Source organism: Pocillopora verrucosa, chromosome 5, assembly GCF_036669915.1.
Source record: "Pocillopora verrucosa isolate sample1 chromosome 5, ASM3666991v2, whole genome shotgun sequence".
Lineage (NCBI taxonomy): Eukaryota > Metazoa > Cnidaria > Anthozoa > Scleractinia > Pocilloporidae > Pocillopora > Pocillopora verrucosa.
The window spans coordinates 25,146,078-25,158,934 of record NC_089316.1 but is presented as its reverse complement, the minus strand read 5'-3'; the positions used below and the strand labels follow the sequence as shown (position 1 = coordinate 25,158,934).

The 12,857-nt window shown below is 36.5% G+C and overlaps 1 protein-coding gene across 1 annotated transcript; it reads right to left on the bottom strand.

Annotated features, from left to right (window-relative positions):
- Positions 1-2,177: 2,177 nt before the first annotated feature.
- On the bottom strand, positions 2,178-12,857 carry LOC131781240 (adhesion G-protein coupled receptor D1). The gene is made up of 18 exons (XM_066167786.1): positions 12,622-12,857; positions 10,180-10,557; positions 9,855-9,889; positions 9,330-9,522; positions 8,827-8,934; positions 8,588-8,675; positions 8,342-8,432; positions 6,756-6,805; positions 6,210-6,348; positions 5,933-6,027; positions 5,453-5,555; positions 4,929-5,079; positions 4,483-4,564; positions 3,985-4,051; positions 3,818-3,900; positions 3,404-3,524; positions 3,156-3,197; positions 2,178-2,542 (listed from the first exon to the last, which is right to left on the bottom strand). The coding sequence occupies exons 1-18, from the start codon at positions 12,689-12,691 to the stop codon at positions 2,345-2,347; spliced, it is 2,094 nt and encodes a 697-aa protein (XP_066023883.1). The 5' UTR covers positions 12,692-12,857; the 3' UTR covers positions 2,178-2,344.

The following is a 12,857-nucleotide window of genomic DNA, read 5'->3' as shown; positions in this document are numbered from 1 at the left end:
AAAATAGTTTTCAAACTTGCTATTTTCTTAATATGAAATAGCTAATGAAAAGTCAATGAGTCGCACCACTGTTTTTTTTCGATATTTTTTAAAATTCTAATTCACCCATAGTTCAGGCGCAGACTGGCGTATTTGTGTTAACAAAATCGCCAATGAGAAATGTGTAATGAGTGAGGATTAAGACAAAACAAAGAGTGTTCAACTCAATAGGTGTCCTTATTGAAAACGGCTGAATTTTCTAGTTTGCATGACAAACTGTCATGAGGTTGAGCAAATTTTTGGATGAATATTTTATCATTTCTGCCTGGGGAAAGTCTCTAATTACAATATATTTCCCTTCTTTTTGTACCCCTTAATGAAAGACGAAAAAAATTATATTTTTCCTTTGACAATTTGAAACGTAAAAACCTTTCTTTAAGATTTAACTCCTCAAACTATTTGATTGGCGTTATTACGAATATAGACATTTTTAAGACAACACATTAACTAAGTTGACAGCAGATGGCAATTGAAGGATGTAAAATAAGGATTTTAAACCTTATTCTATTGGTATTAGAAGGAAATAAAATATTTCATTTTAATGCCGGCAAAACGAGAATTATTAGGTCAAGGATATAGAGGAAAAGAAGAAAAGGAAAAATTAAGGCGGATTCAAGGATGTGATAATCATTGCTATTTCTTTTCCTAACGTCATCAAACGTCTGCGAGGCCTTCAATTATAAACCTATTAATGAAAAGTTCTCCCATATTTTAGCATTTAAATAAATTGTTATTTCTTCTTTCGCTCACAACTCTATTTTTAGCTTTAGTTTTCTCGAAATATTGCTTATTCAGACTGCTTCACCTAGGCCCTACACAGCGATGTAAAATGATTTGATGCAAGTCTCACTTAGTGCGGAGTGAGACTGTAAACGGTTTGAGTCCGAGTCTTTTCCACTAATGGCCTAAAAGGAAATTAGCTTTTAAGCTTATGGGCTCGTTATAACATCTCCAATGTCAAATTGTCATAATTACGTACATAAACAGGTGGATGACGGGTAGATCAATATCGCCTTACACACTGGTGGCAAAGGCTTTATAAAAAGATGAGGTTTTCCATAATAGAACATTCCATTTAGGTTCAATATTATTTTCAGTTTTCGCATGCATATCAAACTAGAATTTGTGATTATGACCATCGGATCTCCGACAATTAATCAAACAGAAAACAATACAGACGCGGTATAGAAAACATACCTGATATTCTAATTCTACCATTCTTTTATTTTTAAACGCTCGTAACGCTAACACGTAGTGTCTCAAGGAAAATTGATTTTATCGCCGTTATCGGCTCACATTCAATGGAGGAAATATATGCAGCACGGTAAATAATCACAATTGCCAAATCACTATCTTGACTAGAAAAGCATTTGGTTCTTTGTGTGCTTTTTGTACAGATTTTTTTGTTTGTTTTTGTTTTGTTGAAAGGTGACAACAAGACAGACGGTCTATAACGTGCACATAAAAGAAGGGAGCAAAATTGGTTGGGGTTAAACTTCTTCATTCAGCCACGCCACGTCCAGTACTTTGATGGCCCACGCATGCGTAAGCCACGATAAGTCATAACACTCCATCATTTATCCTATCCTTGTAGTGTTTTGCAGAGCGAAGGCAGTACAGTAACCCCTAAAGTGGTGATAAGAGACTATATCGACCAAATTACAAAGCCTAAACTTTGCTTCGTTTTCCTTAAGGGGGGGGGGGGGGGAGGGGCGCCGAAGGTGTTTTTTTTATAGAGGAGAACAGACCTACGCTGTAAAGAGACATGCTAAGATCAATATGGTCTCAATCTCCACGGAGAGGTTTTATTACTAGCTTTATATGTTGGCCGTTTCCATCTTTTTGAAAGCAGATGCAAATGTCATACCATGGATTCATCAATTAAATAAACATTCTAAGAACACGAAATGCTCTACGTTTGGTAATTATCAGTTAGCAGAAGTAAATTCAAAATGCATATGCATCTACAAAAAGCAGATCAAAATCTAAACGTACAATAGTTTCTTGTATAGAAACAGAGCTCTGGTCACCGAAAATGCACTGACAAGCCAACTTAAGGTTCGGCATAAGCAGCTCAAAAAAACTTGAAACAAATTAGGACTTTCGTCACTAGAGATAACGACTTTCTCCCCCTATTATTTATTAATTTTTTTGTTTTGGTTTTTTTTTCGTGGCTTTTCTGTAAGAGTTCTATTCTGATATTGTATTAAATAATTAGCTGCCGGATTCCTAACTTACAATATTTTCCTTGTATATGCCGCACTACAAAGTTATAGTTGTTATGTACAATGTAACAAATTGACAACTACACAGAGGTTTTGTTCGGAACTTTTTTAGTTTTTTCGCCGCTACTCAGTGGCTGAACCTTTATTTTTCTGGGCGCAGCAATGGCTGTGGAATCCTCATTTACTTCCGAGGGCACAACGGATGTTCGTTTTGTACTAGTCCCATCATCCACAGCTGGGAAGATGGCCTGAATCCTTCTTTTCAAACGAGCCCTTACCTATAAAGTGCAAGTTAAATTAGCCACATTATTGCATTCAAGGAGTTTGTAAGTCGTACTCTTTTTTTCTTTGACTTTATGATGTATGGGCTTTCAACAACAGCCAGTTTTTACAAGTCACAACTATATTTGACGTCATTCAGCTATCTGGAGTTAATCTAGACAGGTATCGATATAAAATGAAAAAAGAAAAAAAAAGGGCGTATAATTCTTCCTTTTTTGCGCTTAGGAAATATTATCAACATTAACCTTATACTCAAACATTTTACGCCGTAAAAGAGACTGATCTGAAACCCATGTCTTTTCTCCATTCTTCCCACACCCCCATCCTCAGACACGGGAATTTGAGTGGAGCTCCTGTGCACGTGTGGAGCTCCAAACCCATCAGAACAAGTGAAAATAATGATAATTTTGGTCCTACATTGCTTCCTTTTGTCATGTTGCTTTTGCTTGTCCAGGTAGTCCGGATCTAGGGACGAGCCCTTCGAACTAGGGCTTAATTTCTTTGATATGGCATCGAAATTAAATAGAACTTCCTGGTTTCCACTGTAATTTAAAAAAATCGATATAATACCAGACATTGTGATGCAATTTTTAACGATAAATCACTGACCTCGCTGTTCCTCACGCAGTGAAGAAGAAAGATCAAGAAACCCTGTTGAATTAAATAGAAGTGAGAAGTTTTTTCATTATGACGATGATAAGTTGATTATGATTTCACCAGATTTAAACAATTTTTAAACCACTGAGCTGGCAGAAAAGTAATGAATTCAGCATAACACAATCCCAAGGTTCCCGGGATTGTGCATCTGACAGAATATAACATCTTTTGATCTCCCTCGACCTTTATCTACATCTTACCTGTGTAGAGTTGAGGATCGTGAAGATGTAGGCGAAAGCTTTATGTAATGGTGCCAATAACCCAAATAACCACGAGATCCCCAGCAGAGGAATCATAACTATGCATGCCTTGACACCAAGTCTGGAAAAGAACAAAACAAAACAAAATAAAAAACAACAACAACAATAAAGCAAAAACAAAAAACAAAACAAAGCAAAACATGGGGTTGTTGATGATGTGATTGTTGATGATACAGCACTATTAGGTAGTAATTCTATCAAGATGGTTTCTCGTTGTTACTGTTCCGGATTTCGGACTCTTCCTCAGTAGATTTGTGAAAAGGTTAGATTCCAGATTGTCGTTTTAAGAGAAGGAGCTGATTCAAAGACCCAATATTCCTGAAACCGGATTTCCTTTTATGGAGGAGACCATACCTTATTTGCTCGCTATGTTTGTCCTTCTCCTGTTGCATAGTCACCATCTCCTTGATAACCCGCCCGAGGATCAGAATGTTGAACTTAAAGAAGGAAATAAACCTATATGAGCCCCATGAAAGATTTTTTTAGTTTCGATAATGATAATCTTGGTTATTTTCACTCACAAATTCAATCAGCACAACAAATACTATAAATATCCAGATCAGGCCATTGGCAGAAGACATCCAGCAGCTTTAATGAAAAAAAAATAACAGATAATAGTAAATAAACAAAGTAAAACAAAAAACGAAAAGAAAACAAAACTAGAAATAGATCCTTTGTTTGTCAATGACTACTTGACATACCAATATGGATTTTCCACACATTGAATGCGTTGATCGCGCCTTTTCTGTAGAATATTGACTGATGGAATCCATAATTGCAGCCTGAACAATCCGATCTAAAACCGATTTTCAGACTCAGAATTTTTAGGTTTTCTATCTCGAAACACAATAACAGTAAGCCAATACATAAAAACGGAAAATAATTATTGTTTAATCCACACGTGTATTTGGTTCAGCTCTAACAAGATAGTTGCTCGTTTTCCAAAATACTTGCGTCAGATAACTTCTTGGAAAGCTGGGTGGGATGACATTAGACCAGTACAATGAAATTCTCCTCACTATTTATCAGCCACAAAACTTTCGATCCCATCTTTTCCTGCTGCTATACTTAGTGATATGGCAACGATGAGCGCGGGAAGGCCTACAGGATTAAAAAGAATCAGACATGAAACTTAGCTAATTCCCACCCGTCAAGGGTAGAATTTCCCTTTCGACATTGGATATTAATCTTAAGTACCGCTATTAAGCGATATTTAGGACTTAAGTATGCAATATAAGTGACAGATTATGTTCCTGTCCCCGTATTCTTGAATTCGGAGAGGATTCCTTACAGAACAAGGACGCACAAAAAATATGGTGTGAACGAGAACCGAAGACAAATTGTTCGAAGAAACTGCTACCTAAATTAGTTGGACTTATGAGACATAGGTAACTATATTGTAAAAAACACAAAAGGGTGGTAATTAAAAGTGTTTAAATATTTTAATAGCCACAGAGTACCTTACCCCATGAAATTCCATGGCACATTCTTAATTTGTCGCCAACGTTGTAAACTTTCACAACAAACAGGTAAAGGTAAATTCCCTCGACCAGCATCCAACAAAAGGCAGCCATCAAAAAATACTGCATAAGGGCTGCCACTGTAAGGCAACCTCCCTGGGAAAATGGAAGGCGAAAGAGGAAAGTTCTGTTAATTTGCAATTTGCCTTAATGATACATACATGATTGATTTGTATCGTAAATATTGATAAGGCGTGTCGTCTTGACTTCTGTTGCAAACTGACTGATCCAAAAGCCTAGAGAGATTTCGAGGACGCACCGCTCACCATAAAAGCCGTTTTCACTAAAATAGAAGAAAAATAATATTCGACCTAAAAAACACGATCAAAGTACTTAAAACTGTTCGAAAAGCCTTTAAATCGCGTTAGTTTCATTTTCTTCGAAGTTGATATTTATCGCAGTCTTCTGCGTGTCAATTGGCCTCTTCGTTTCTGGACAGTAAATATTTCAATTTCCACAGAATTCTTGCCTTGTTCCCAGTCGCTCCAATCCCGGCGAGAAACAGGATTTGTCCTGCACCAAGACAAGTGACGAGACTCACTCGAATCTGGGATAAAGGTCCTCTCATGTCTCTGGCACGCCAACAAAAACGAAAGAAAAAAATAGAAGGAAAAGAAAAGAAAAGGAAAAAACATTTAAAAAGACATAAAAGAGATATTCTTTATTAACAATTAAGGTGATTGTTGGTTCCCTTTATTTTCCAAAATTTTACCCTTTCTTTCTTTTGTAGAAGTTAAGATAGGTATGTTGTTAAGGATAATGATTCTAGGTCTTCTCGTCATCATACAACTCGAAGAAGTAAGCAAACAATAGGCAAATCGGTTAGTACTGCACGATTATCACTTCTGTTTGTCCATTGACAGAACTCAGCGTATGTGCAAACTTTTTTCGATCAGTTATTTACTGTTCTGACTGACATACATTTCTAATTTCTAACCACTTTACTCACGTGAGAGTAAGATAGCTGATTATCGTCAATGTGATACCAATAACAGAAAGGGTCAGCCCGACGTATGTGAGAATTTCCAAGTTCTTTTCGTCTTTCTTTAACGAGGGGAAATATAAACAATAACAATACTTCAAAAGATTTACAAATCTAAATACATCAATTTAATCAAGTTTTATTCTACTTTAAAAACTAAAATGTTAAAATAATACGTATGTGTTTGAATATACAAGCAGATATTATCGTACAGGGGAGTTGCAGGCGTTGTGGTGACATTTACCTCTGATATATCGGCAGTCTCTGTACCAGATGATGTGTCCAGAAGAACAGCAAAATGAGTCAAATGATTGCACGTGCATTCTGTTTGGTATGCATCAGTAGATTTGACGTAGCACCCTTCTCCTGACCAGCCAGTGGGACTGAAACGTAAAATAGATAAGTTATCGATCATGCAAGACTCTAGTGCAAGTCATGGGGACGGAGCCCCATATCCAATAATATTGATAAGTACTCGAGGTGACAAACTTTGACTGTTAGACGATGATCCTTTTAAGTACTTGCACGCATTCACAATTTCTCAAAACTTTGTTCTTCACGCGTGGAGAGCTTCATGTGAAAAATTTGAACAAAAGGCACCACAATTTAGCTTACTGGAACTCTTTCGCAGCTTGACTTCATTCAGATGTAAGTGATCGCATCAGACCAAGAAGAAACTGGTAAGCATAAATCATACCTTATTCCCACTTAATCAACTTCATGCTAGCCTCATGATATGACTTAAACAAGAAGAAAAAAAAAGGTAGAGAGACAATCAAGCTATATTTACCTCTCATCGAACATGTTCCAGAACATACACTTTTTCTCGTTAGTTGCATCCTAAAATAATGGAAATAATAGCAAAAAAACATAATTCATGAAAGATACATAACATAACGCATTTTATAATAAAGTTCGTATATAACGCACGCTGTCATTGGTTGAAAGAGCGTGCTCTATAAGAGTATAGAGCATAGAACTGAGCTAAAGCTGTCACCCCATCTGCCAATCGTACTATGTTCGACCTTTTCCGGGACTTCTTTTTAGCTTTTTCCCGATAATTGAAAGTGAAATTTCGGAACTGAAGCGAGCCGGCAAGTAGCAACAGAAGAATCAAACAAAGGTTTGTAAACATACCAGGCGCCGTAATATACGTTATTAAAACGTGAGCAGATACGAAAATCCTCAAAGGAAAAACAAAATAAACATTCCGAGTTTTAAAGATTTTCATGCTCAGTTAGATTGCAAGCTTACGTATGGTAATAAAAATCAAACACGGCTAACACTCGTATAGTATATAAAGTTCAGTGTTCAAAAACAAAACAGAACAAAACAGAAATGATGAAAAATATAACCAAACTGCATAATTGTTAAAATTCATACTAATCATGACGGTGTCTGAGCGAATATGATCATGCCGAAGTTCATCGCGGCTCGCTCATCATGGCGATCTCCGGTCATCACAGTAAAGCAAGCCTCAGAAACTACATCGGCCGCCCTTCGAGTGAAAAAATAAGAGCTTGCTCTGATATCCTTTCCGATACGTTGAGTGGCAATTCACATCAGTCACTGCAGCCGAGTTTTGCAGCGCTGTCATCACGAGCTATCTTCATGTTCCGGTGAATTCGCCTTGAACAGCTTGTTTTCTACCTTGTCATGTGGAAAAAACTCGCGTGTTTTTATGAGCCATAATTCGGCTGAATTTCACTGAACATTTCACTTCGAGATTCTGTATTAGAGACTTAAAAACTTCAGGCAAAAGTGTTAAATTCGACTTGCCGAACTATTTTAGTTTGTAAACTGTCGTAGGATGTGAACTTTGATGGTTTGACACTTTTGACAGCTTTAGTCTTGTACAGCCAATCAGATTATTTGAACCATTCTAACAAGGATTCTGATTGGCTTATTGTAGCGTGCTTTATGAGAGTATAGAGCATGCTGACGACATTGTTGTTCGCTTTGGATATAAAGTTTGTTTTGAAAATTGAAAGTAATGCTTGGGGAATTTAACGGATTCTTTATTATAAAACAAATAGAGAAGCCTTGACTGTGCTCTGTTCTGTTATAAAGCACTTAGGAAGCGGCTATAGCACTCAAGAAGTGGGAAGAAACACTCGACTACGTCTCGTGTTTCTCCCTACACTTCTTTCGTGCTCTAGCCGCTTCCTGCGTGCTTTATAACAGAACAGAGCACAGTCAAGGCTTCTCTATTTGTTAAGTGGACTATATATCGAAATCTAACGAAATTTGAATTCATAAGCAACGCAGGTAGGCTAAAAATAAGTGATTTTCATTTCAGACAGCGACTCAATCTCAACCAGAAAAGACACGGTATAGTAAAAATTTTCATGAAAAGAAAATCATATGTCATGCTACCTTCATGTTTTTGAACTTCAAAGTTATATTTTCCCGTAGTCTCGTGGGCGAAGGAATTATTGTGGCAGCCATAATCATGGAGTTGACTTCCCTATTTCGGAGCAGTTAAAGTCAGAATTATTAAAACTTTAAATGTACACTTCCAAGCAAGATTAAAACCCTCCAGTTTTCAGCTTGAAGGAATTAATTAAGCGTTGATGTATTCAAAGATGTGAAATATACGTTTAATTCAAATCGCTAGGAGACCTTGAATTGTTCAGGGTACTGTTCTCTGGTTGGTTTCTAATAAATAGTTGATGGAGGTCTTTGTATATCACTCCGAGTATCACTGAACCTGGGAAAGAGATAAAAATGTAACAATTTTACGAATTGTGGAAAATTGTGCTATATCAACTAAAAAATCGAAACGAACACATAAGTAAATGGATCGATAAAAGAACAAATCGTCTAAACACCGCACATTAAAAAAAATTAAATTTTCAAACCGTTGTCCAAGTTTGCCGATGGAATGATTAGGAGATTTTTTCCCGTAGGTTCATCCAGGCGAAAGTGGTGGCTGTGGTTTTGGTAGAAGGTTTTCCTGACAAGAACATCTTGGAGAAAAGAATAAAAAAAATTGTCACAATTATAATGATAATAATAATAATTATAATAATATATAGTAAGAATAGTACTACCACCACTAATAATAAGAACAATGATAAAAATAGAAAGATCGATTTAAAAACAAAGTGAGTATAATGTCAATGAGCGAGAAAAGTTCCTTAAAGCTTTTTAAGGAGGACAAAATAATCAGTTTTTTTTTTTATCAAAATTCGAGGGGGTTAAAGGATAGAACAGTGATAATTAGTTTAGTGTATTACAGATTTATTGCCTCAGGATGCTGTGGTAAGGCTATGTTGTGCGATGAACGCTTTTCCATCGCCATCTCTTGAACCGGAGGGACTATGATGTCGAATGTACTTATTATATTTAGAAAGTGCTTTACCCATGTGTATGCTGCTCATATTAAATTCACTTGATGTGCGATTGAGGTTATACTGTCCGTATTCCAACAGGGATGTCTCCAAAGAGGTCAATTCAAGAAAGACGTCCATTTTCTCTTCCTGCTTTGGTTGACTTTTGTTGCGTCCTTCTTTTGTAAGACGCTGAAGATTGGTGTTTAAAGAATTGAAGATATCCTACGCAAACGGTGAAGTGGTTTAATTCAAAGAAATAATTGGTAAACCATACTAATATCATAGTGTTATTTTATCACTTATCATATATGTTAGGTCAGGATGCGCAACGAGCCATTAAGATCAATTTTTTTATTGACACAATGAAATCAACGAAGCAGATACTATTTTTTATGAGTGAAATTTCAATTGGTTCGTCGGAAATACGTTTGATGATCAAATAATGATGTAATTAATGAATACATAGAGCAGAAACTAACTTAGTGGTCACAAAAGTGATTTACTGTAAAACATGAAGAAAAACAACAAAATAAAAGGGAATATAAATACAATACCTCCTTACGGAAGTTTTCCACTTCTGGCTTAGCACCTGTGTGGAAAGGACACATATTAATATACGCGAAAAAGTAATAAGTCACTAACTTGAATAGATAAGAGCAATAAATAGCTGAGTCAAATAAATGAATAAATGAGTCAATGAAAGAGTGTGGAAAACACGAAATTGTTAAATGAGTGGTTCAAACAATTAATTCTCACATGAATGAAGGAATGAAGGTATTATCGGGTGAACAGAGAGACTGGTGCTTTTAAGGATAAAATGGATAAGAGAATAGATAATGAATTATTTCATTATATAAAGAAAGGGAATCATATACATACCATTTACTTGCACTGTGCCATCTAATAACCTTATATTTATGTAAATTGGCCATCCTGAGCGCTTGTAACATCTTTGGACGTCAAAGCTATATGATGGGCCATTGCTTACAGACTCCACCTTTATATTTATAGAACGACCTCCCCAAATGAGTTTACGAATCCCCCGAGCGCATTCTTCTCGCCAGTAAACGGATTGCTTGAGACAAAAAGCGAAGTCTCTGCACCATGTCAGGATACAGTACCGACGACATAGATAATGGGAGTTGATTCTTAACCAAGGCGGATCGGTTCCGTTTTCAATTCGCTGACAGGTGTCTTGTACCCCTTTAAGTTTCAACTCTCCGTAACTCTCAGGACACTGGTAACTATGATCTGAAACTGATAATTACGCGAGTAAAAACGTTAAATTCTAAAGAATATGCTTGACCGTACCCAACATCCGATAATAAATTTGGTCCTGTGACAGAGATTTTAACTGCAATAGACTGCTTCAGGTATCTTTTAGCAAGAGACCACGCAAATTCATGAGAATACTTTCAGCGGCAAATATTCGAAAATTAAACTATAAGTAATAAAACCATCGTATTGATACCTACATCTAAAAAAACAGACCTTCAGCGATAGAGGGAAATGCTTTGATAAAATAGGTGTTTTATCCCTGCATCATTTCATAAGGATAGGGAGTTGGGGAGGGCATTATGATGGCGTTGGAGATGAAGGGCAAGTTGGCAAGGATAAGGCAAATAAGATGTAAAATCTCTCCCTCTCCTCCCCCTTCCAAAAGAAAAACAAACAAACAAACAAAAAACAAACAAATTCGCACTAGATAAATGGATGGATGGATGGACGAATAATATCATAAATACATGTTATTTGCCGGCTGGGAGGTTCGTATTGTGAAAAACTGTGATCGAGGTCTTGAAAATACATTTATTTTTTTTTAAACTTGACGAAATTCTCCAAGAGAACCAAAATTATTTAGGGCTGTAGATACGGCAAGATCTTCCATAAACTGAACAATTTTTGAGAGAGTAAATGGTAGTTAAAATGGAGGTGATGCAACTTAAAGAGAGATGCCTCACCGAAACATTTTCATTTGCGTAAGGATAAAGGTGATTTAAAAGGCTTCCAAACAGACTGTGAAACATTATTTTTACAACTATCTGTCACAACCTGACACTTGTCAATTAGAGAACGCGCAAGAAAAAAAAAGCGCAAGAATATTTGTTAAAGTGTTATTCACTCTCATCGACAATTCCTTCATATACGAAGATTTACTTCTGTTCATTAATTAAACGGCGAGGAAAGTAATTGTGAGTAAATTCAAATTTTTTATTTTGAAGTTGTGAGAGTTTGCTCGTTTGTTTGCTTTCCTCCACAAAAACTAAATTCGAATGGCACACTCCAACGAGACACAAAGGGATTTAATGCGGCCTTTTTTCAATAAATTCCTTCAGTTCCTGTTGTGCAATTTAGGGTATAAATGTCCAAATTGAACGGACTCGGAAAGACTTGATGTAGAACTAGATTTAAAACTTCGCTCGCTCTTTCACTTCGAACAAATTGTCGGAGAAAATTCGATATTAAATGAATGAAAGTTCTATCGTTCAGTTCAACTGTGACCAAATACCTCACGTTTTACCTTTCCAGGTACTTTTTCTAAACGATTAAAATTAATTGCAGACGGGTTTTAGACCTCTTGTCAACCGACGTAATGACACTATTCCTTACACAAGTTCATTCTGAAACCAATATTTTTCTGTCAACCAAAGTAATTTGAGAGAGAGAAAAGAGAGGATTCATAAGTTATTTATCGGCTTGAGGTAGCAACCGGCGTGTTTACTTAAAAATAATGCCCAGCCGGAAAAAACGAGGGATATTTATTAAAAATGGCAACGAAATTTGGGATGTACTCGGCGATTCACGAAAGCGTTACAGTGACCCGTGAGCAGAGATAGGAAAATACTGACCGGGTAAAGAACCGATTAGATTGCAGGATTCGTTACCGTGCCCTCTAAAAAAAAATAAATAGGTAGTATTTGTTCCTGAAGGAACAAAAAAAAAAAGATGAACGACAAACTGACCCGCTGTGGCTCCTTTTTAAGACTTCCTTCTCATTAAAGTAAATATTTGGTAGAGTTTCGGTTTCGACAACATGTAAAGCGACATGGTTAACTCGGTCATGTAACCATGAAAAATGTTGCAGTATTAAGTTCTTCATCGTGAGCAACAGCATCCACGGCTTTCTTTTACGGTAATTGAATATCAAAATGAATAGATGAATAAGTAAAAAGATTGAGGAAATAAAGAACTCTACCCAAAAACCAGTGAAATATAAAATAAAATGCGTAGTGCATCATGGCTCCAATGGCCTTCTTAATACATCAAGTTTTCTTAAAGTAAGCAACTCAGAAGGTTACCATGCTGCGTTTTCATACTCACCAATCATTGGTGCAAGGAAGAGAATCTTCCAGAAAATTTTGGCCAGAGATCCCTTTGAACCTTCAAACATGAATTCGGCCTTTTTGTGTCTTTAAGATCACCGTCTCGTCCGGTGGCTTTAGGTAGAGCCTATATCCAGAGGCCAAATCTTGAAAGAGCAAAGAAGAAGGCGGTGACAAGCTCGGCGTGAGTTTTAACACTTAATTCCTCGAGTTTGATGGCACTAAATTTACTAT

What these genes read in the sequence shown, in the direction of transcription:
- LOC131781240 (XM_066167786.1), bottom strand. Translation starts at nt 12,691, where the DNA reads ATGTTTGAAGGTTCAAAGGGATCTCTGGCCAAAATTTTCTGGAAGATT. An exon ending in CTTCCTTGCACCAATGATTG is followed by an intron (nt 10,558 to 12,621) that starts GTGAGTATGAAA and finishes CGTAATTATCAG; the next exon opens with TTTCAGATCATAGTTACCAG. An exon ending in TTGTTGTGCTGATTGAATTT is followed by an intron (nt 3,901 to 3,984) that starts GTGAGTGAAAAT and finishes TCCTTCTTTAAG; the next exon opens with TTCAACATTCTGATCCTCGG.